The 23,315-nt window shown below is 61.3% G+C and overlaps 1 protein-coding gene across 1 annotated transcript; it reads left to right on the top strand.

The window, feature by feature from the left end:
* Positions 1 to 5,792: 5,792 nt before the first annotated feature.
* GAL3ST2 (galactose-3-O-sulfotransferase 2) lies at positions 5,793 to 23,315 on the top strand. The gene is made up of 4 exons (XM_043578455.1): positions 5,793 to 7,270; positions 17,722 to 17,805; positions 18,907 to 19,171; positions 20,030 to 23,315. The coding sequence occupies exons 1-4, from the start codon at positions 7,242 to 7,244 to the stop codon at positions 20,846 to 20,848; spliced, it is 1,197 nt and encodes a 398-aa protein (XP_043434390.1). The 5' UTR covers positions 5,793 to 7,241; the 3' UTR covers positions 20,849 to 23,315.

A 23,315-nucleotide genomic window follows, 5' to 3' on the forward strand; every position in this document is an offset into this window, starting at 1 on the left:
CCCCGTGTCGGGCTCTGTGCTGACAGCTCAGAGCCTGGAGCCTGCTTCGGATTCTGTGTCTCCCTCTCTGCTCCTCCCCTGTTCATGCTCTCTCTCTGTCTCAAAAGTAAATAAAAACACTTAAAAAAAATTAAAAAATAATGCACGAAATATGAAAAGGCTTAAGATTTTAGGTGTTTTCTGCTAGTGTAGGGGTGGGGCTTTGAGAAGTGGCCCACTGACTGGGGGTCATAGGGAGCAGGTGGCAGGAGGAACCTCCCTGTCCCTGAGGATGAGCTGGCCCTCAGATGTCAGAATGGGAAGTGGTGCACCTTTGGCCCCGTGGTTCACTCGTGGGGCCCGCCCTGCACAATTCACAATCCACAGACAGGCCTCTGCACACACGGTGCACACATGCATACATGTGGGCACACACATACACAGGCACCCACCTCCTGGTGGGTGGCCCACCTCCTCTGTCCCCAACTGCTCCCGCCTGCTCTCTGCCAGGATTGATTGGCTTACGTATCTATTTTTTATTTAAGTTTATTTTTGAGAAAGCAGGGGAGAGACAGAGAGGGAGGGAGAGAATCCCAGGCAGGCTCCCCACTCTCAGTTTAGAGCCTATGTGGGGCTTGAACCCACGAACCATGAGACCATGACCTGAACCGAAACCAGGAGTCAGACATTTAACTGACTGAGCCCCCCAGGTGACCCACCTGCCAGGATTTAAGACGAGAGTTCCCTTCCGCACCGGTGGCCTCTCCTGGGTTCTGGTGCCTGACCGGGCCTGGCGCCCTGGGCCACTCCAACTGTCGAGTTACCCCTCCTGCCCTGCCAGCCCCAAGAGCCAGCCCTGACCCTGTGGCCGTGGCCACCGTCCCATGCCCCTGGCTGGGTGCCCACGGGCAGCCGAGGCTTCCACCACACAGGACAGATCCCATGGGTGCTTGATGGCCCTGCTCTGTCCCCACCCGTCCGGGGTCAGCTGCTCAGGTCATGGTCTCACAGTTCTTGGGCTCAGCCTTCAACCCTCTGCAGCCAGGTGTGCAGCTGTCACGTTTCTCCCTGTTTCTGGACTGGAGGCTGGGGCTGCTTTGCCTGGCAGCCTGGGTGGGGGAGGTGGCAGGGACCGGGCTGCGGGAGAGAGGCCTGTGCTAGGCATTTCCTGCCCGTGTTACCCAGTGGCGGTGGGCACGACGAGCATGAGGCCTGGTGCCCGCCGGCCACCAGGCACCCGCTCCGGGAGCTCAGAGAGCAGATACGGGACACTCAATGCTGTTCACCTCTCGACTGTCTGACAGTAGGGGCTGGCTGGTGTGTCTCACGGACGCCCCCTCCAGCTTTCCTCTGTGTTGTCTTAAGGCTGATGGTGTCTTAGAGTCCGCGGAACACAACACAGCCTGCAAAGCGGGACGTGGGACAGGGGGCTTGCTGGTGCAAACCCGTGTTTATGGTGGTAAATGTGTGCTCCACCAGACGGGTTCCTGAACCTTCGCACACCCAGCAGGGACGTGATGAAGCCCTGTCCCGCCTGGGTGGATGACATGTGTCTCAAGGTGACAAGGACCTGTGCTGTCTGGACAGGACCCCAGACCCCAGGGGAGCCGGTCACGTGCCTTCACGCCTGCGGGGAGCAACCTCTCCGGCGGCCACCGTGAAGACCGGTGGGGCGCACAGCAGGGCACGGTGGATTCCATGCTGTTCTGCCCCGCGTGGCGATGTGGTCACACTAAACATTATGTGAAAAGAGGCAGGAGGCCGGGCTGTCGGGAGTGTCAGCAGCACAAAGCCTGTCTGCAGACAGGACAGGACGGCTCCTCCTGGGACGGGGCCACAGCAGGTGGGGCTCCTGCCGAGGATAATCTCCCAGCATGCCTGGGGTGGTGAGGGGTGGCTTTTGTATTTGGATTAGGAAAAGCTTGTGATTTTTACCTCAAAACCTCTACACTGGTGCAACGAGAGAAGTGGTTATTCAAGAGGGACCAGGACCTCTCACTGCTCATGGCTGATGGCCACCAAGGGCCCCATCTGGAGGGGCCCCAGGGAGCGCAGGAAGGGCCTGAGCTGCTGGGTGAGGGAGGGAGGGAGTGGGCCTGGGGGTCTCCACCCAGGGAGCTGCTTGTCAGAATGGTGGGGAGCCAGGGGGCTGCCTGCCCCTCAACCCCAGGGACGTGGCTGGGGCCTGGGCAGCCTTCCCCAGGCCTGCAGGGAGCAGAGCCCTCCTTGGGGAGAGCTGGCTTCCTGACTGTGGACCCCAGGGGCTCAGATGAAGAGTTTGGGGGCCATGTGGCCCTCAGGCCCCCACGTGTCCGTCAGGATGCTGACCCTGTGCAGAGGAGGAGGTGACAGGCTGTTGCACAATATGCCTGGCCTCTGACCTCAACCCTCTGACGAGGACAGTGCTTACCCTGGACGCAGTCCCAGGTCCAGCCCCGTCTCCTCCCTGACCCCCAGAGGGACAGGGGATCTACTTGGCCAGTCTCACCAGCCCTGCTGCTGCCAAGCCATCCTAGGCTTTGAGGTCCTTTGGACCTCAGGGGTCTGGGGAGAGCAGGCTGGGTCTTGTCCTGCCAAAGTTTCAGGCCCCAAAGGCCACGTGGGTGGTGGGGACACAGCCTGGCCCCCCGGGGCGGTGAGGAGGAACATGCTGGCTGGACCTCCCTGGCAGGCTTGCGCTGACCATGGCCCTCGGGGGAGGCCTCCAGCGAGCATTGGGCTTATCCTGACGCCTGCCCTGGGGGGACAGCCAGAGTCAGGGCGAAGTTTCTGGAATAGCTCCTCTGCAGGGGTGCATTAAGAAGGAACTATCTGGGTAGTCTGTTTCCGGGCTCCCCTCCCTGCTGGCTCTGGTCCGTGGCTGTGCAAATAGGTGTTCTTTGGAGCAGTGGCCCAGTCAGGCCGTGTCCCTCCGTTTCTGGGCGGAACGTGCGGTGCCCAGAGCCACCTTCTGGGTTCTGTGGCCGTGGGCCCGTGGGCCGGCAAGGGAAATGGGTTGCAGAGGGTCTGAGGTGGACGGGCAGCAGGGCTGGCCTCAGAAGCAGAGAACTGGTGGCGGGGGTGCTTGGGTGACAATACCCTTGCCCTCGGGTCTGGAGATGCTCTTGACTCAGGCTCGGAGGGCCTGCTCCGTGGACACTGGCAGGAGGCTGGTCAGCAGGCTGAGGTCCTGGCCCCGAGCCCCCTGTCTGGGCTGGCAAAGAGGGTGTGGTCCATCCATTTCCCCGAGTTCCCAGAGCACGTGCTCAGCACAGAAGCAGGAGCCACGGCCACGGCCACGCTGCTGGAGGCGGAGCCCTGCACGATGGTTCCTGCCGTGGAGCAGGCCTGCAGGGCAGGGTGGGCAGGGGTCCTCTGGCCAGGCAGCCTGGAGGTAACCTCCGGGCCCTCTGGGTGTGGGGCCCTTATCCTCTCCCAGCCTTCCCTTGAGTCCTCTTTGTGAGTAGGCAGGAGCCACAGACCCTGCTCTCTAGGGGCCCCGGGCCAGGCCCCATGCGTCACACATGGTTCCTTCCTCCGGTCCCTGGGGCTGGGGCCATCACTGCCGCAGTGTCCCCTTGCTTTGTCCCCTTCTGCTCCCCCAGCCCGAGTCCGAACTGGGTGGTTCAGTGAAGGGCCCTGAGCCTCCCACCTCAGCCCACTCTGCCTGCCTTGATTCAGGGAGCTGGGACCCCAACTGGATGGGGTGCCCTGGGCCCCACCATCTGTAAGTGCAGGGATCGTGGACGTGACTCCCAGACTTCCGGGTGACGACGTCCGAGGTTTAGGCGGCGGGGTGGAAAGGGAGTGTTCCCCTTAGAGGTGAAGCAAGGAGGCCCCCCATGACCCATTGGAGGGAGGGATGTGGAGGCTGCAGGGTGTGTCCAGGTGGGGGATTTGTCCACCACATGCCATCAGAGTCATGACCTTGGGTTACAGGCATAGGTGAGCGGGGGAGGGAGGCAGTGGGGCATCTGGGCCCCATTGGCAGCTGGATAGGCAGCGGGCTGTGCCGTCCAGCCAAGCATCTCTGATGCCGGCGATGCCAGCCTGAGCATCTCTGGGGGCCCACATCCGTGTGGCCCTCTGGGCCTCCTCTGGACAGCCTCGGTGGGTGACACGGTGCTCCTCTGTCCTGGGCCCTCCTCAGGATGGACACTGGGCCTGGGGGCTGCATCGCAGGCGAGGGGTGGCAGGCCTCCCACTCTGAGACTGGGCATCCTCAGTCCTGCCTGTGGGGTCACCCGGCCACAGGGCAGAGGGCACAGGGAGACGTCTGCCCCACAAGGGGGCCTCTGTGGGGGCTGGACAGGAAGCCCACCACCTAGATCGGGGCCTCCTGGTCTACCTGACCTCTGGGCCTCAGAGGGTCAAAGAAAGGGATCGTGGTCCAGGATCAGCCAGCTCTCCTGCGTTCACAGCCTCCTGATGCAGCTGTGGGGCAGGGTCGTGCCCTGGTGCTGTCCCCTCCCTGCCCTGTGTCCCCAGGTGGCCTTGTCTGTGGCAGCCCTCGAGGGCGTCTCCTCTCCCAGAGCCCCGCTGACCTCAGCAGCTCAGAGTTGGTTTTGCTTCACCCTCCCGATGGCGTGGCCAGTCCTTGCCCTGTCCTCCTCGGCTCAGCTGCACCTGACAGCCAGCCCCCCATCCTTCATTCTCCTCCCACCCCTGTCGAGTCTTTGCTTCCCTCCCTCTCTGTGGCCTCCCAGCCCCTGGTGGGCAGGCCTTGCCCTGCACCCCTCAGGGCCCTCCTGGGGTTCGTGGCTTAGACTCCAAGTGCCTCCAGCTGTATCACCCCTGGATCCAGCGTCCCTGGGCTCTGCCACCCGGAGCCCAGCCCCAGTCACTGCTCCAGTCACTGCCCGAGCCCAGCTGCCCGGAGCCTGGTCCCAGTCACTGGGCCAGCTGGGCCAGGTCTTTAGGACTGGCGGCTTTGTGGTTTCTCTGGTCACTCAGGGTGCTTCTCATGGGGCTTGGCACAGTGACCTCATCAGCAAGTGTCAGAGAATCTGGCCTTGCGAGGGGCAGCCGCTGTGCCCCCCGGGCGCTGGTGAGGCTTAGGGTTACAGAAGCAGTAGATCAGGAGGAAGAGAAATGTTCACAGAGCCTGAAGGTCCCAGCAGGTGGGGAAGAGTGGTCTGGGCACTGAGATGTTCCCATGTGCGGCTCTTCGCACCCCCACCCCTGTGCTGGAGTGTCCTGGCCCTGTGTCCATGCTGGGGCGCCTTTCCATCTGCGAGTGGACAGACAGCTGCCCTCAGGCAGCCACAAAGTTTCTTTCCCCGATGGGGGCCTGGGGCCCTGCCAGCTTGGATGAGTGGCACTCTGCAGCTGTAGCCGTGGCTCTTTGCCTGGTTTACCTGCCCCACTGTGGCTCTTCCTGGACAGCGGGCCCAGGGAGGGGTGACCCCAGGGAAGCAGAGGAGACCCTGCACTGGGGGACGGCTGGGCATCTCTGGACCAGGCTCAGTGACCAGAACACACCTTTCCCTGGGCTCCCTGGTGTGGGGAGGGGGCTGAGGGAGGAGTGCCCACAGTCTGTCCAGGGCCTGGGGCCCTCCGTGAGGCCACGGTGGGGGGGGGGGGGTCACAGGCTGTCTTGTCCCCATCCAGTGACATCTGTCACCTGGGCTGGGGCTGGGGGCGTTGCACAGGATATCCCACTGATCACTCCTACTCCCTGCGTGGGCTGTGGTTTTGCAGTGGCCCCACGCCCTTCCCAATGACCCTGGGCTTGGCCACATGGCTCCGCTGGTCAGTGAGATGGGAGGGGCTGGGTTGCAATGGGGGTGGGGGGTGCGTGAGGTGTGCCCTGGCCTCCTGGGGTCCTCCTGGAAGAGATCCTGCTGGGGCCCAGGACAAACCCCCCGCCCGAAGCAGCAGGGTGGGCAGACAGCCCCTGGGGCCCATGAGCTCGAGCACAGCCCTTGCTGGGGAGCTGCCGAGTTTCAGGGGGTGTTTGACACACATCGGCAAGTTGGAAGTGGAAGGCTATATTGTCTGTGTTTCTTCTGCCTTTTTCGCTTCACCCCCCCCCCCACCCGCCTTGGTGGAAATGACATACTGGGTGCTTGGCTCCCGCTCCCCCATGTGATGCGTCCTCCTGGAGCTCCGTGGGCGGTGGACACTGGCCTCATCCTCCCCACCCACTTTAGTCCAGGGCTGTTCTGGGGGTGAGACTCCCTGCCCTCTGAGCCGCAGCCCCTGGGAGCTCCTGTGTGACCGCTGAGCATGGTGGGGAGGTACTCCCGCGGGCACCAGGGGACGTGGGAGTGTCCTGAGCCCGGCCCCCGCCCACGGCACCCCTCTCCTCCTCCAGGCCCCCGGCCCACCCACCTTATTTCTGTCCTGTGGCACCCACCATGCCAGCCACCGGCCAGGGCAGGGAGGCCGCTGGCCAGCCCGGACCAATCTGGGGATCAGGACTCAGTCCCCAGATTGTGTCTGGGGACCAGTCACAGAAAGGGGGCCGTGTGGGAAGGTGGGTCACGGGCCTGGCTCCGATGCCCAGCCCCTCCCTCGCTGGCCAGCAAGCCCCGGAGCGCCACCTCGTGTGCTGTTATGGGGGTTTTGTCCTTTTCTTATGGACTTAACACTCGGTTGAGCACTGCAGACGTTTCCCCTGGTCTGTTTGTCTTTGAAGCTTATTTATTTACTTCCTGGATGAAGAGACAAATTTGCATGCGGTTAAATCCAGTATTTCTCTCTTGCACTCCAAGGTCCCCATTCCGCAGTTGTTTCCATCCCAAGACGTAAAAGCCAGTCGGCTTTCTCCTGGTATAAAGCAAGCTTTGAAGGAGTAGAAGGAGGAAAACAGGTCTTGAATTTGATCCCCTGCTTCCCAGATCCACCCCGAGAGGGTTCGCGGACCCTCAGCCTCCACCTTGTCCACTTCATTCTCAGCCCTGAGTCCAGAGGCCCTTGAAGGTGCCTATGGCTCCCTGGCGACCCGGGGCCGAGGGACCCTGGGCACGGGGCCGGGTGAGCAGGTGGGAGCCCTGGGGGGCTGGCCTGGCGGGGAGGCCCACGGAAGGAGCCCTAGGCTCCCTGTGCCAGCTGGGCCCCAGGGAAAAGTCCGGTTCTTTCTGAGAACTGAACCTTAAGCTCTTCCGACTTGGGCTGCAGGGCGTGGCCTCGCACCTGAGCCAGGTCAGCTCCCGTGGGAGTAAAGTTCACACTCTGCACGTACCGCACCCTGCCCAGTGTCTGTGCCCAGGGGCTAACGGCTGGCCTCCCTCCGCCTGGACCGCCACCTGCCCACCGCCATTGCGTGGGCCCCAGCCAGCATGCTGTCCCCGCCAGGTGGCATGCAGAGGTGAGTTGGGGTGCGCTGGGGTCGGCACAGAGACACAAAACACGTCTCTAGTCCCTGCATATTCCAGGGACTGGCAGAAATGAGCTGTTCTGTGTTTGTCTTTAGAAGGAAGTCACTATATTTGGGGCTATTTCTCAAGAATAACTGCCCTGAACTCACTCTTCATTTCAGGCCGTGAGTGACCCCTCCCTGTCTTCCCAGGCCCGGCGCTGGTCCCGGCCTCTGTGGGGACGTGGGGCTCGGGGCCAAGGGGATGACGGTTTGGTGTCTGGAGTGAAGGCCTGGGTGGGCGGCTGCTGGGGGTCTGGGACCTCCTGGCTTTGTCCTTGTCCCCCCCTTCCCATGGCCAGGCCCCTGTGTGCAGCAGGAACTTCCTGGCGTTGGGGGAGTTCCAGCCTGAGCCTCGGACACTCCAGGGCCAGATATCTGCATGTATGTTTTAGGGTGCTCGCTGGAGGGTCTGAGGCACTTAGAGCAAGGCCCCCTCAGGTGCAGGCGCCCGGCCCTGCCGGCTCAGGGTAGTAAGTGCTATGTTTCCCTTTGTATAAACAGAGGGAGTTGTGTTTTTTTTGACAGTTCAGGTTCGGAGGGGGGATGGGTGTGTCTGGAAATGCTTTGCATTTTCATTCTCTGTCTCATCCCACACGCTTTGGGGAAATGCCAGTGCCTCTGGGCGCTCTCCCCATGGGCCCCGGACGTGGGCATGACCAACTCTTTCCTCGGGTGAGGACAGCGGGTCCCCAGGGGCCAGCTGACACACGGAAGGTCCGGGTGTCCCCCTCTCCGTGGAGGTGGATGTGGTCACCACCCTGAGGAGGAAGCATGAAGTGGGGACGTCACTCTATCAGCCGGAGGCCAAGCCCAGGTCCCACTGGCTGCCCGGCCTCTGGCGCACAGGGAAGGCGAGGGGCCCCAGGGGGAGCCCCCCGGAGCAGGACGCCTGGTGGGACAGCAGGGCAGTGTGTTGTGGTTCCAGGTGGCCGTCCTGGCACAGGTTTGGGCGGCGGCTGTGCTGGGTGTCCCAGGCTTACGGGTCCACTCAGAGCCCCGGGAGGAAGGGGCTGCCTGGGTCACTCGGACACGCTCGCTCACTGTCTTCACAGCCTTCGACTTGTTTGCTTTCCTCGGATTGTGCACATGTCCAGAGGCCCCTCTCTGTTCGGCCAGCAGGCTTGGCTGGTTGACGGGTAAACTGAGCCATGGCCCTGGGGACAGAGGGACAGTCCCAGGCAGGCTTGCCTGGCGAGGTACCCTGTGGCCCTGGGCACAGGGAGGGGATAAACCCTGGGGAAACTTGGCTGGGCGGGTGCCCAGGGGCCCTGGTGGTCGGAGGAGCCGTCTCGAGCAGAGACATGATCTTCCCCTCCAGGGGGGCTTGTGGTCTCAGCGAGTGGACTGTGATGGGTTAAGGCACAGACCCTCCTCTTTGGGGCACCCTCTGGCTTGGGTGGCATCCCCAGCGGGGACCCCGGCCCCAGGTGGCACAATCTGCCTGGCAGCTGTTGGGGTGAAAGCCCAGATCTTCCAGGTCCTGCCTCAGAGTTGCTTGGGGGGGGGGGTGCTCCTGAAAACCTGCGTTTCTGGTTTGAGGCCCAGCTCTGTTTCTGGGGATTGAGTATCCCCTGGAGTGCCGAACCTCCGGTCCTGCCTGTGGGGTGTGTGTGTGTGTGTGTGTGTGTGTGTCCCCGTAGGGGGGCTGTGTGACCCTGTGGGGGTTGACCTCGCAGGAGGCTGTGGCTCCAGGGCTTGGGGCCAGTTCTGAGAGTGAGGGGGACGATGCAGGGGGACCTGGGAATAGTCTGCTGGTACCCACCTGTGGTGGCTGCGAAGGGGGGAATGGAGAGGGTCAGTGGAGCCCGGGGGGAGGGTGCAGCACCTCCTCACCGTGTCCAGAGCGTGCCGCCCCCAGTGTGTGGTCAGGTGGGGTTCACTCTGTCAGGAGTCACCGGTGCTTTTGGGAAAAGCCTGGCTTATGCCCCAAAGCTGTTGTGGAGCCCTACGGTCTGTCGCCACGTGGTCCGTGTGCTGGCCTGTCTGCAGCCGTCACCCTGACCGAGTGCTGGGTGGGTGTCCTCTGAGCTGGCTGCCGGGCAAGACAAGGTGTCCTCTCCAGGTGTGGCCTCCTGCTGGAGGGCTGGGGACGGTGGCCCTCACGGGTTCCCAGTCCACTAGTGGACCAAGGAATAAACCAACTGGAAGATGCTGTTCTCAGGGTGAGTCAGGCCCACGCCTTCCAGAAGGCACTGTTTGGTGTGGGACTGTGCGGCTTTGTGATGGGGCCACCGTGACCTCTGTGGCTGGTGCCCTGCTGGGCTGTCTGTCCTGGCCTCCAGGCCCGGTCCCGAGCAGGGGTGGGCTGGGAGGAGGGTCATGTCCTCCCTACACCTGGCCATGGGAGTGGCTTGGCTCCCAGCCTCCTGGTCTGGCACCCCTTGAGGGCCAGGCCAGGTCTGCCCCAGGGCTTCTCAGAGCCACAGAAACTTCTGGGAGGGACAAACCGGGAGTGCTTTGCGAATTGTCTCGTATTTTCCCAGCATTATGGGCTGCTGGTGCCCTCTGGAGCAGCCATCCGGGAGACACATTTGACCTCTGCAGTGAAGGTGGTGACCGCCAGCCCTCCCAGGGTCACACCTGGTGGTCGCCCACCCTGCAGGGTCCTGGAGGGCAGGGCTGCAGCCCCACCACCTCCACGGTGCCCCAGTGGATGTGGGCTCGGGTGGCCAGCACAGGAGGCCACCTCTCCCCTGGAGGCCATCCTGGGAGCTCTGGAGGGACCAGGAGGTGAATGCCCTGCCCACCCGCTGCTCCTCCCGTTCCCACCCCCCACCCCCCCCCACCCCCCCCGCCCCCGGGACCCTGGGAGGATCTCACGCCTCTGCTGGTGGGGATGGACAGTGCCTGCCCTGGGCCACTGAGGCGGCAGGGCTCCTGGGTCTTGCCCCCTGCGGGGCCCCCAAGGCAGACTCTGGGTCCCTGGGGAGGGGGTACTGCAGTGGGGGTGGGGCCTTCACGCACCCCCCCCCCCTCCCCGAGGAGGGAAGGTGCAGGCCAGGGTGGGCGAGGCTCCAGCTGTGTGACCGGATGGCCTGTCACAGAGTGGCGTTCTAGTGGCCGGCCCGATGGGCTCTGGGCGTGAGGAGCTGGGACGCTCAGGCTGAGGACGGCTCGGGCACCAGGCCCTGCTGCGGCAAGGTTGCTGGGCCAGGGCGTGTGCCGTCCTTGTCAACAGGCGATGGACAGGGCGTGGAGGGGCCGGGGGCCGTGCTGTCGTGGGGAGGGGCTCCCCGGGGGCTCCTTGGCCTCAGAGCGCCGGGGAGGGAGTCAGGACAGCACCCAGCTGAGGCGGAGGGGCCGAGTGCCCACCTCCCCACCTGGGGAAGGTGACCCAGGTGCAGCACCAGCGCCCAGGACACACTTCATGCGTCGCTCTGCAAACAGGTGTCGAAACAACCCGGGCGACCCTCTCAGGTGTTTTCTGGTCTGGTCTGTCCTGCTCAATGTTTATTTTAGTCTACTCAGTTTGTTCTTTTTCTCCCCTACATCGGTCTTATTTTATTCTGTGTCTGTTCAGTCCTGCTCTGTCTATCCTAACCCATCCTAACCCGTCCCGTCCCATCCCGTCCCATCTGTGGCCATGTTTCTCTGTCACGTCTTGCGGACGGTTACAATGTGGCCTTCTTTTCTTCTTCTAGAAGAAGCCCTTGGGTGGAGGGTGGCCCATATTATTCGGGAGATGTTGGGTTTGGGTGTCTGGCAGCCCATCCCTGTTTCTTCTTGGTTCTTCTTTGTATGGATGGCTCTGTGCTCTACCCACCCTGGCGTTGATGGTGTCTTCAGCAGAGGAAGCTGTGCTGACCTGGGAGACCTGGGGTGGCCCTGCCCCCCCGGCCTTGTGCTGGTGCCGCTCCCAGGGGCAGCAGAGACCAGCCTTTCAGGCAAGTGCTTGGCTGTGGGCAGGGAGCCCTGAGTAACATCCATCCTGTCCTTGGCCCCCACTGATGAGATGCTCCGACTGTACCTGATGCCCTCAGCTTGTCCTTGTACCTACAGTGGTACAAGGGGCTCAGTGAGGGCCAGGTGAAAGATGACGGATGCACCACGAGCAGGGATTTGGCAGGGGGGGCGGCTTTGTGTGACAACCTTGGATCCTACATGCGAGCCCTGGGTTGGAGCCCCAGATGGGCTGAGGGAGAAGGTGTTCTAAGGCAGCCCATTGGGTCCGGAGGCCCAGAGGACAGACGGAGGGCTTTGTAACACTTGACGGTTGTGTGTACAGGTGAGGGGGGAGGGTGCTGGGTCTTTCCAGCCGGTTCTCCTGCTTCCCTCGGGCCGTGGGACCACTGAGATGGAACAGAGTGTGGCCGGGCAGGTGGCTGGGTGTAGCCCGGGGCCTCCTGTGCATTCTGTGGGGCTGAAAGTCAGCTCCCCGGATTAGGGTCAGTCCTGTTTTTTCTAGATTTCGGCTGAAACTGGCTGACTACTGGATGACCATCAGGCATTTGGCTCTATGTCCTTCTTCAGTCCCACTGAGGCGAGTGTGTGTTTATAAGGAACTGGTCAGCTGGAACAGCAGGTGTGGGTGTGTGTGGGTGTGTATATGTGTGTAGGTGTGTGTGGGGGGGTGTGGGGTGTGGGGGAGGGTGGGAACGAGTAATCCGGATATAAAAAACCCATTTCCGTCAGTCCCCCTGTGAGTCTCCCTCATAGTAAGCAAGCTCGCCAGACCAGAAGCTCCTGAACTGGAGGTGGGATGTGCCAATACTGTTTTTATCCATGATTTGAGACTTGTGTTGGTTCTTACCCACATGCCTGGGACTTCTCCCTGAGGGACCTGGGAGCAGACCCACCTGGGGCTCAGGGGCCTGGGGCCTTGAGCTCTCCCACGGATGCCCCCCGGGACTGGACCAGGGCCACGTCTGGCAGACGGCACTGGCTCTCGGGCCTCTGCTGCAGGGGTTCTGGTACCGCTTGCTGGGACTCTGTGGCCTCTAAGAGCAAAGCCTGACCGAGAGCCTGTTGGCCCCCCGGATGCCACGGGACACCAGCCTTTCATGTTCCCGAGGCGGGCAGCAGGCCCACCACCTGGATGCTGGGCACTGAGCCCCACCCCAGGCATTCCGAGGCAGGAAGGTTGAGACCCTGGGAGTTGTCCTGTGAGCAGCCCAGGCCAAGCCCCCAAGGCAAGGGAGGTCCACAGAGACCTTTGTGCCTGAGCGGCAGGCACTGGGGGGGGGGGGGGGGGATGTAGGAAGCCCCTTTCAGCTAAGGCACTTGGGAGCACTGTCACGTGGTAATCATTTCCAGCTATATTTATTTGTTCCCACAATTACTGGCTTTCAAAAAAGTTTTTTTTGGCATCTGAACACTTTGAAAATATTTTTAAATAGGTTTTTCTATCACTTTAAACAGTTTTATTGGCACGTAATTCACATAGCAAACAATTCACCCGTTTAACGTCGTGCAGCCACTGGGCTCTCCGTAGAGAACGCACGTCTGTGTGTCAGACACACAGGCCACAGAGGGGCTCCCGGCTCCCCATCTGGCGCTTGGCAGCAAATCCCGCCCACCCGCGGCCCTGAGGGTGGGCCACCTGGCACCCTGGCGGCTCCAGAACCGTGACCCGGCGGCCCCCGTGGGCGTTTGGGCCACAGGTTCTTTTGGCAAAAGAAGAGCCTCTCTTGAGAAGCACACGGATTTCTCTGAGGACTGTTTGTTCTAGTCGGACAGCTGTGAGAAACAGGCCAGTTCTTGTCGCCTCAAGGCCAAAGGGGAGAATTTCGAACAGATGGTCAGCGTGTGACAGAGCTTCATTCAGCTCCTCTGCAAGGGACCAGCAAACACACCGTGTTTGCAGAAGGGAGTTTATGTGGCGGCACAGTGGGGTCTGTGAGATCGCGAGGGTAGAGACCAGCCTGGGTAGTATCCCGTGTGGGCCTTGCCCAGTGGGCGTTAGAGTGTATATGGGCTGTAAAACCACTGTGGTTTCATCCACACTCAGGTACGAGGGCAACCCCCCCGCCCCCGGGAAGGCCTCACGGGTTCCAGAGAAATGGCATGACTGCTGTGCAGGAACCCCAGGACCCTGGAGCCCTGGGACCACAGTGAGGCCTTCTAGAGCTGGGAAAGCTTGTCGCTTCTTTTGTGGGAAGGGGACAGGGTATGCCAAGAAATGGTCAGCACTGGTGTGTGCGCAGCGTGGATGGAGCCAACGAGTAATGATGGGCTACTCTAATTCGGCCGTCTCCCGTGAGACCACACTCCTGTGCGGGAAAGGGGACGCAAGAGGCAGCAGGAGGAGGTTTGTTCAAAAAGCTGCAGTCTTGAATCACAGCGGACCTGTCAGTGTGAGCTTGTGAGCGATTCTGCCTCGACATGTGCCGTTCTAGCTTTGTTGCCCCTGAAACTACGACCTTCCCTGAGCAGTGAGCACCCCAGCCCCCAGATTATGGTCCCTAAAGACCGTCCCTACCAGTGGGACCAGGGTTTCTTGGAGATGGGGCTGGCTCCAGGCCCAGGCCAGGAGGCGAGCAGGACAGGGCTGGAGTGTCCTGTGTCCCAGCCAGCATGGATGCAGCACCAGGGGCACCAGGCTTCTGGAATGAAACAGTGGCGCCCAGTAAATGGGCAGCATGGGAGAGAGACTGGAAGTGACAGCCACGATGTACAAAGAATGTTCTAGTGATAAGCACCCAGAAATGGGACTTGGACGAATGTTTCATTTCCAGTGGCAAGAAAAACTAGCAAATCAAAATAAATACAACGGGAGGCACAGGACCGACGTCATGGAGACAGCCAGAATGTGTTGAGAGCGTCCAGGTTGACCGTCTGATTGAAGGGTACAGACCTTGGACATGCAGACGGAGGACGGACGGACACAGTGCTTCCCGTGGCGTGGCAGCGTTGTAACGATGTCCCTCTTTCCAAACTTGCACCAACGCCCCCCCCCCCCCATCTCCCTTCCTGGGCTTCTGGTGTCCCCCAAGTTCTGCCCTGTCCACTGAGGGCTCCGCTGGGCACCTCTCCGCTCTTGACCCCGGCCGTGTCCTCCCCTTGGAGTCCCCACCCCTCTCCATCTGGGAGGTCACTGATGCGTTTCTTCCCTGTCTGTTCCCTGGCTGGGCCACAGCGATGGCTCTGTGGGCGGGGACAGCGTGGCCCTCTGGTTAACGCAGCTCTGGGTCACAGGCCTCTTTTGCATCCTAGCGTGGGGCCCTGGGCGAGGCTTGTGACTTCCCTCTGCCCAGTGGCTACCAGCGATGACCCATGGGGACACCACGGGGTAGAGCACGTCGGGTGCTGGGATAAGGGGATCCGTGGTGACTACAGGATGAATTGCTGGTCACAACCTGGCTGGGCACAGGCTCTGTGCATTTTAATCCAGAGGTCCCAGGAGGCGGTGCCAGTCAGGACACCAGTCAGGACACCAGTGACAGGGAGGGAGGGACAGCCTTGGGCTCTCCACACCTGCCACATTTAAATGTCACCCGTTTGGAATTTATTCTCATCCGTGGGGTGAGGGAAATCCGGCATAAGCCTTTTCCAGAGCTAGCTAGCCAGCTGCTCATGCCATCCACCGCTGCCTCCCTCGCTTCCCTCCCTGGAAAGCTCCCTCACCCCCCACCCCTCCCCTGGGCTCCTGTCCTGCACTAACACCAAGGAGCTTCAGAGAGAGTGGTTTTCTGTGCCTTGCAGTGGAGACCCCGTGTCCCTTATAATTACTGCTTAGAATGTCCCTGGCTATTACTGTGTGACTTGCTTCCCTTGGAACTCTAGAATTGACTTATTAAAGATTCTCTTCTGGGAATTATGTTAAACTTTGAGCGTGTTTGATGCAGAAATCTGGTCACCTCCTTTGTCCCAGGATGGGGGTGTGCCGGCCACTGCCGAGCGGGGGTGAGGGCCTCCTCTTTGCTCCTGTTTCAGCCTCGGGGCCAGGGGGCCCTGACTGGTGGGCCACGCGTGGATATAGCCACTTCTCCTCCGAGGAGTGCAGTGCCCCCCCCCCCGCCCCCGTTCCCAGCTTGTCACACCCCTGTGTACCCTGTGGAGCCTTATGTGAAAGCCCCAGTCTGAGCAGGAAGTTCCTCCCTATGTGCTCTCCAGATGCTAAGCTCTTTGAGTCCAGATGTGGCACCCAGTTCCCTCATAACCTGTGAGCTGACCTCCTTCAAGGCCGAGGGCCCACACGGCAGAGCCCCCTCCCCCCGCGCCCCCTCTGGCCACCGCCACGCCCTCCGCTTCCCCTGCTCAGAGGCCTTTTGGGTACCGGCTACCCCTCCAGGGAGCCCCTGGGACAGTCTGCCGACCCAGGCACAACCTGTTGGGGACACTCAGGCCCCCCAGTTAGGCTCCAGGAAGAGACCTCCTTTGTCTTTTTCCTTTCAAGCCCGGGGAAGTATGAGGCTCAGCCTCTGAGCACAGGTCTCGTCCAAGGGGAGGCCTGGGGAGCTAGTTCCCTTGTGTATAGGGAAGCAGGTGGGTGAGGAGGGCACTCTGGGGGAAGGCTGAGGAGCTGGGAACAGCCTGGAAGGACGGCTGTGAAATCTTCCCGGCCACATCTGCAGACAGGGGCCAGGCAGCCGCCTGTCCTGGAGTCGAGGATCTGGGCTGGGCGGCTCCTCCCGGCTCGCCCCTCTTGGAGTTCAGAGTCCCAAGCTCTGTGCTGTCGTTGGCAAAGCCCAGGAGGGGACACTGGGGTCCTCTCTCCGACAGGTCAGGGCACGGAGCTAATCTAGTCAACCACCACTAAACCACGTGTGTCTCCCATCAGACGGCCGGGCTACAGGCCAGGCGTGACGGGCAGAGCTCGGAAGAGGCTGCAGCCCCTCTTGGTGGCTCTGAAAGGACCCTGACTCCGGCTGTCTCGAGTGGAAGAAGAGACCCCGGCCTCTCCCTGCCTTAGCTCCTGTCTGCAAGGTGCCGTCCCCGTCGAGTGAGGAGGTCCAGGCTGTTTTTGGCTGTGCAGAGACAGCGGGACAGCTCGCTATCAACTGCGGCTGAAAATACCTCGATGCAAATGGACAGTTTTAGTGCACAGGGGCTGAAAGCATTAACAGGCACCAGAACAGGCATTTATCGGTCTGATGTCAGGAACATAATTGCAGACCAGGGCCCAGTGAGGCCCTGAAGACGGTTTTCCCGCCACGTTGCGGCATGCCTACGGGTGGCCGGCTGCAGCTCTGTGTCTGGGGCCACCTGGGTCGCGAATTCTGTACGCAGAACCTGACGTCAAGTGCTGTCACCTGAGTGCTGCGGTGAACAGAGGCCTGACTTCCGGGTGGCTCTGGGCCACCTTGCTGCTGGCCTGGCCACCTGGGTCCTGGGCCACTAGCCAGGTCACGTGTGAGGCAGCCTCTTGTATTTCCTCCAGAGATGTGTCTGCCTCCGAGGGCAAGCCCAGCTCGGGCCCAGGCTGCAGCCCACCATTCCCAGAGATTTACAGAAATATAGCCGTATAGACACCCACCACCTTCTCCCTGTCCCCCCGCTACAGAGGCTGTAAACACTGAGTAATGCTTTCTCAGCAACCCCTTGCAGCTGGAGGTGACCATGTGACTGAATTTTGGCCAACAAGGTGGAGGTGGAATTTTGCTAAGGGCTTTAAGAAGGCGTCTGCCTCTATCATGGCTGGCCCTGCCCCTTCTCCCTTCTTGCTGATCCAAATGTTGATGTGATGTCTGGAGCTTGGCAGCCATCTTGTGACCATGAGGCTACAAGCCGGGAGAGGGAGAGATGTCCACATCCTCAATGTGGTGGGGCTAAGTCTGCCAGAAGCAGCAGCCTCCCCTCTCCAGACTTCTGGATTGGTGAGGAGAATCCACCATTGTTTTCTGACTGGGGCGCTAAGTTACATGGCATTTTTATCCTGATGTGCAGATGTGTGGCACAGCCCCAGCAATTCCGGACTCCTTTTCCAGCCACGGGCTGGCATCTCTGCTTGGGTGTCCCAGGACATTTCATATGCAACAGATTTGCTCCCCCCACCTTCCAAACGTGCCCCTGCCCTGCTGCTCTCTCTCTCCTCCCTCCCACGCCGCTCTTCTCTTGTGGGGCCCTTCCCCTCCCCCAGTGGTGGAAAATCAGGACGTCCCACCTCTCAGACCCTCTCTTGATGCGCCCGTGGGGGTGTGAGCTCAGGGGTCTATGGCAGGCCGGACTCCCAAGGATCCCTGTCGAGGACTCATCAGCTGGCCCCTCTCGCTGCCCCCCTCCCCAGCTTCTCCTGGCTTCTGAGCAGCAGAAGGGTGCAGTACGGGGCCAAGAGGGGGTAGACTTTGATGATTCAGGCCCTTCCTGGGTCTCAGCCCCCACCCCAGAGGCCCCATGGGGTGGGCGCAGGTAGGTACTCGATAGGAGCTGATACACAGATGACAGGGGTGGGGGGTGGAGGGGGTGGTGCCGGCCCCTCCCATGCCCCTGAGGGGGGCTGAAGGGCTCGCTCTGCCCCACAGGTGCTTCCAGGCCATTCTCCTTCTGGCCCTGATCGTGTTCCTGCTGGCTGGCTTCCTGCACAGGGACATCAGGCTGTTCGAACCGTGAGTTCTGTGTTGGGTGCCCCATGGTTCGGACACTGCCTCCTCCCAGAGTCGTGCCTGAGACCCCAGGCTGTCCACCTCTGGGTGGCATCCAGCACTGGCTGGTGACCATTCCTTTCAGGGATCCTATAGCCCTCTGGAGCCCTCCCAGTGTCTCCTGTGGACAGTGAGCTGCCCAGCCTCTGGGGAGGGCTTGGGGAGGACGGGGGCGGGCCTGGGTGTCGGGCAGAGCCGCTGTGTGCAGAGGGTGACCAGGTGCTGGGAGGCAGGGCCAGGGCCTGCGGTAGGTCTGGGACGGCCAGGCCCCTGTTCCCCTGCCTGCCTGCCAGTGGTTCGTCCTCTGTGACGCCAGGTCTTCAGGGGTGGTCACCCAGGTCCAGGGCTGGCCACTGGGAGGTCTTGTGGCTCCGGGCCTCTTCTCCCTGACCCTACCACCTCTGGTTGGATCTCCCCAAGGGGCACCCAAGCTGCCCGGGTCTCTGCTGGCTCCCGCATTGTACCCAGGGCTGGCACAGCTTCTGGATCCCGTCTGCCCCCCTCCCCCACTATCCTGGGTTATTCTTACCCGTCACGCACTTGGGCACGGAAGGTGCCCACTCTCCAGGCTGGAGTCACAGCTGGGAGGTGCTGTCGTGGGATCACGAGAGAGGCCACCAGTGTCCACTCTGGCCCTGCAGTCAGGCTGTTCAGTCCAGGCATGAAGGGCCAGCCAAGAAATGCTGGATGTGGTGTCCAGTCCGCAGGGCCAGAGCCATGCTGGGTGCCCTGAGAACCAAACAAAGTTGGGAGGCAAAAGAAAGGGTGCCAGGGCCTGGGGACTGAGCTGTGGGATGTGGGGGGACAGATGATGTGCCACTTAGGGAGCAGTCAGGCCCGTGCCAGTGGGCCCTCTGGGGTTGCAGGGTTGGGGTCTCTGGTGGGTGGGGGGCACAGGTTTTGGTGTTACTGTAGGGAAAGTGTGGGTTAGGGGATCTTGGGTTAGGGAAAGCTCGGTGGTGGATGGTCTGAGGGTCTCCAGGTTGTGGGGTTGGGGGTCTCTCTGGGCGGGGGTGGGGGTCCGTGGGCCCTCCCTGGTTGACATTGGCTATGCTCTCCCCCCAGCCTGCTCTGGGGCCAGGCCGAGGGGCCACCCGTTATCAACGTCATGTTCCTCAAGACGCACAAGACCGCCAGCAGCACGGTGCTCAACATCCTCTTCCGCTTTGCGGAGACGCACAACCTGTCGGTGGCGCTACCCGCCGGCTCTCGCTTTCACCTGGGCTACCCCTGGCTCTTCCTGGCGCGCTACGTGGAGGGCCTGGAGTCCCCCGGCCCGCAGCGGCATTTCAACATCATGTGCAACCACCTGAGGTTCAACCTGCCGGAGGTGCGAGGCGTGCGGAGGAGGGCAGAGGTGCAGGGGGTGAGATGCAGCTCCAGGCACTTTGTGGCTTTGAGGTGTGACCATGGGGTGGGGGGTGGGGGTGGCCTGGACGCTGGAGAGACTAAGGCTCTGAGTGTGCGTGCGTGCAGACCTCGCCGGAGCCTCGCACGGGGCCGGACGAGGCCTGCCACACACCTTGCTCCCCTCCCCTGCTGACGGGTGCCTGCAATTGCTTTTGGAGTCGGATGTGGGCACCCTCGTGGCCTGCCGCCCTCTCCATCTGCGTCTCTGGACTCCCACTCTTGGTCCCCAAACCCACCGACCTCTCCCTCCCCAGGACCTTTGCACATGCTGCCCCCTTTTGAGGGGGCACTCTTCATAGCTCCTCCTCCTCCGGGTATTTAAATTTTTTTTCTTAAGGTTTATCTTTGAGAGAGAGGAAGAGAGAAAGGCAGAGTGTGAGCAGGGGAGGGGCAGAGAGACAGGGAGACACAGAATCGGAAGCAGGTTCTAGGCTCCCAGCTGTCAGCACAGAGCCCCACGTGGGGCTCCAACTCAGGAGCCATGAGATCATGGCCTGAGCCGAAGTCGGACGCTCAACCCACTGAGCCACCCAGGCACCCCTCGGATCTCCGTTTAAAGGTCGTCACTTCCTCCCGCCAGCTTCCCTGACCTGCTTTCGGAAGGCTTAGCAGGGGGGGGGACAAGGAGGGGGGGGGGGACGAGAGGGGGCGGGGCCCCCGTCGAGGTCTTTCGGATCCTTCTGGACAACGGCGGCGGAGGGTGCGGGCAGGGGAGCGAGGCGGCCCCGGGTGCCCCGGCAGAGGAGTCACCAGCCCTTCCCGTCATGTCTCCAAACAGGTGCAGAAGGTCATGCCCGAAGACACTTTCTACTTCTCCATCCTCAGAAACCCCGTCTTCCAGCTGGAGTCCGCCTTCGCGTACTACAGGAAAGACGTGCCCGCCTTCCGGGCGGCGGGCAGCCTGGACGCCTTCCTGGCCGCCCCGCGCACCTACTACCACCGCGGCGTGGGCCTGCGCAACGCCCCCGCCCGGAACGGCATGTGGTTCGACCTGGGCTTCGACAACGACGCGCCGGCCGACGAGGCGTACGTGCGCGCGCGCCTCGCCGACGTGGAGCGGCGCTTCCAGCTGGTGCTCATCGCCGAGCACTTGGACGAGTCCCTGGTGCTGCTGCGCCACCTGCTGCGCTGGCGGCTGGACGACGTGGTGGCCTTCCCGCTCAACTCGCGCAGCCGGCGCAGCGTCGCCGGCCTGTCGCCCGAGGCCCGCGCGCGCGCCCGGCGCTGGTGCGCCCTCGACTGGCGCCTCTACGAGCACTTTAACCGCACCCTGTGGGCCCGCGTGGGCGCCGAGCTGGGCCCGCGGCGCCTGCGCTCCGAGGTGGCCCGGCTGCGGGCGCGGCGGCGGGAGCTCGCGGCGCGGTGCCTGCAGGACGGCGAGGCCAAGACCGGGTCGCAGATCACCGACCGCCGGCTGCGCCCCTACCAGTCGGGCGTGGCCGACATCATGGGCTACAACCTCCGGCGGGACCTGGACAACCAGACGCGGCAGATGTGCCTGAGGATGGTGACGCCCGAGCTCCAGTACATGGCCCACCTGTACGCCCGCCAGTTCCCGGGGAAGCCCCCCAAGAACATCCCCCTCCTGGAGGAATAGAGGGACGGGGTCGGGCCCCCCCGTGTGACTGCAGCCCCCTCCTGCCATGGCGGGGAGGCTGTGGCCCCAGTTCATGCGGGGGCGGGGGGGGGGGTGGGGGGAACTCCGCAGCAGCCCCTCTTTAGGGTGAAGACCCCTGTGAAGGCGCCCACCAGGGATCCATCCTTTGGAGGGGCCTTTTCGGTGAGGGCCCCGATCTCGGACAGTAGGGACACCTGGTCTGAGGGCATGAACCTGTTCAACAGAATACGCTCACGTGTTTAATTAGACGTCAGTACACCATCCCAGGAAGGAACACACACGGACACCCGGCCCATCAGAGCGCATGCCAGCACGGCCGGTGGAAGGATCCACTGGACACATGAACCATCAGAAGAACTGGAACTCAGAGAACCCAGAGGGGCTTGGGCAGCAGGGCCATGGGTCCCCGAGGGAGCCCAGAGTGGCTCCCTGAACTTGCCGGTCACAGAGGCACTTGTGCCGCACCCACAGGCGGCACTTGGATAACAGGCCCAGGAAACTGGTATGAGGCAGCGAGTCTGGAATGTTCAGCTTCCCATCTCTTTGGCTGTATGAGGTTTCTGTCCAGCTGAAGAATGGCTTTAGGTTGAGAAATGTTCCAACTGTGTATAAGACGCATGGTTTGGCCGGAGCACAAGCGGGGGGGCGGTTAGTCCTGCAGCTCCCTGTTGGGACAGCCCCCCGGAGTGTCTGCCGGAGGAGCCCCCGCGGCTGGTGGCACCCTCCCTTGTGCCGGAGACCCCCTCGGATGCAGCGCCAGAGGGGGGCGGCTTCCAGGCACCCCTGTTTGCCACCCGTGGGGAGGGACTGAGGACCCCCTGCCTAGCCGGACAGGATCCCTGGCTGCCCCGGGGCCCAGTGCTTAGGGCGGGGTGCACACTGGAACCAGATGCCCCGTGTCCCGAGAGAAGCGGGGTGCCTGGGGCAGCCAAGAACCAGAACTGCTCTCACATGCTCAGCCGGGAGGCTCAGCCTGGCCTGTCTGCCGGGTGCCGGGGGTCTTCTTCCTTCCACGCCAGGTTCCTCCGCCTGAAGTCCCCAGTTGCCTGGCCGGGAGTGGGGGGGTGGGCAACCTGGGGAGGGGGCGTGGCCGCACTTTTCAGGGGGTCAGCATTTCGCAGAGACCCCCAGCCATCAGAACAGGCAGCAACTACCTTGGACATCAATTTAATGGGAAATTTAAGAATAATGAATTTTCAGTGAGATTAGAGGACATATTGCAGAGATTTTTGAGAGTAAAACAGGATATCAGAAACTGAAAACCTGACTTCCCCAAAACTGCACAGAGACAGTAAAGACCAGAACGGACACTGCAGAGAGCCAGGGGCAGTGGGGACCGTGGAGGGACGTCCTGGGGGAACGGAAGGGAGACCAGATGCAGGTTAGGCAGCACATGGGTAACAGTCCCAGAAGGGAGAGTGAGGGATTTATAGGTAAGAAACTATAGCCACACAAAGAAACGAAAATATTACCCCCATTTGAAGACAGACTCAAATTGGGTGCCCTGGGCGTCAGACAGCCTCCACCAGTTGGCTTGGGCCAGCGTGCCCGTCCAGGGTGAGGACAGACGTGCCTCATCTTGTCCCCGGTGCCAGGACCACAGAAGGGGGTCTGTTCTCAGCACGCCCATCAAGAACGCAAAGTTATAGTAGGAATTCAATGAGGTTTGCTTTTGCCTTTGAGGTTGGCAGGAATGTAAACTGGTTCTGTCTCTTTGGAAGGAAATTCGGGAGTATTTATTACAAGGTAAAGTGCATGTGGTCTGTAACAAAAAAACACAGAAAACCATCTGCTCAGGAAATCCATTCAAAAGGGATATTTAAAATGCTTGGGTCTGCAGCCAATAAAGTGGGGAGCACAGAGCCAGGCAGAAAATCCCTTTGGGAGGGGGATTTCAACGCCTTTATGATTCTAGGGTCAGGGTGGGGGCAGGGGGGCAGTGATGGCCAGCTGTGGGCTGATTTTTCAGGAGAAGCTGGAAATACAGGTTTTCATGTAAAATCTCCATGTTTTGTTAAAAACCTGCTGGCGTCTCACTAAAACATTATGGGGTCGGGGAGGATGGGTGACCAGGTGGAGGGATTAAGAGGCACAAACGTCCAGTTAGGGAATAAATAGCAATGAGGGTGAGGGGCACAGCACAGAATGCAGTCAGTCCTGTGATAATGTTGTTTGCAGGCGGGCGTGAACATTTTGTGATGCATATAATTGTGTCCCAACCTGAAGCTAATATAGTGTCATATGTCAACTACACTTCAATAAAAAAAAAAAAAAAAAAAAAACACACCAGAAAACAAAACAAAACCCATAGATCTCTTGTTCTGTTTCTAGAGGAAAGATCATTGTCACACATGAAAAACAGCTGGTTTTCAGATGAATACACGTGAAAGATTATGAATGGCTTACTTAGAAAATCTCTATGAATAAAAGTTTTCCAAACGGTAAA

This window comes from Prionailurus bengalensis, chromosome C1 (genome assembly GCF_016509475.1).
Source record: "Prionailurus bengalensis isolate Pbe53 chromosome C1, Fcat_Pben_1.1_paternal_pri, whole genome shotgun sequence".
Lineage (NCBI taxonomy): Eukaryota > Metazoa > Chordata > Mammalia > Carnivora > Felidae > Prionailurus > Prionailurus bengalensis.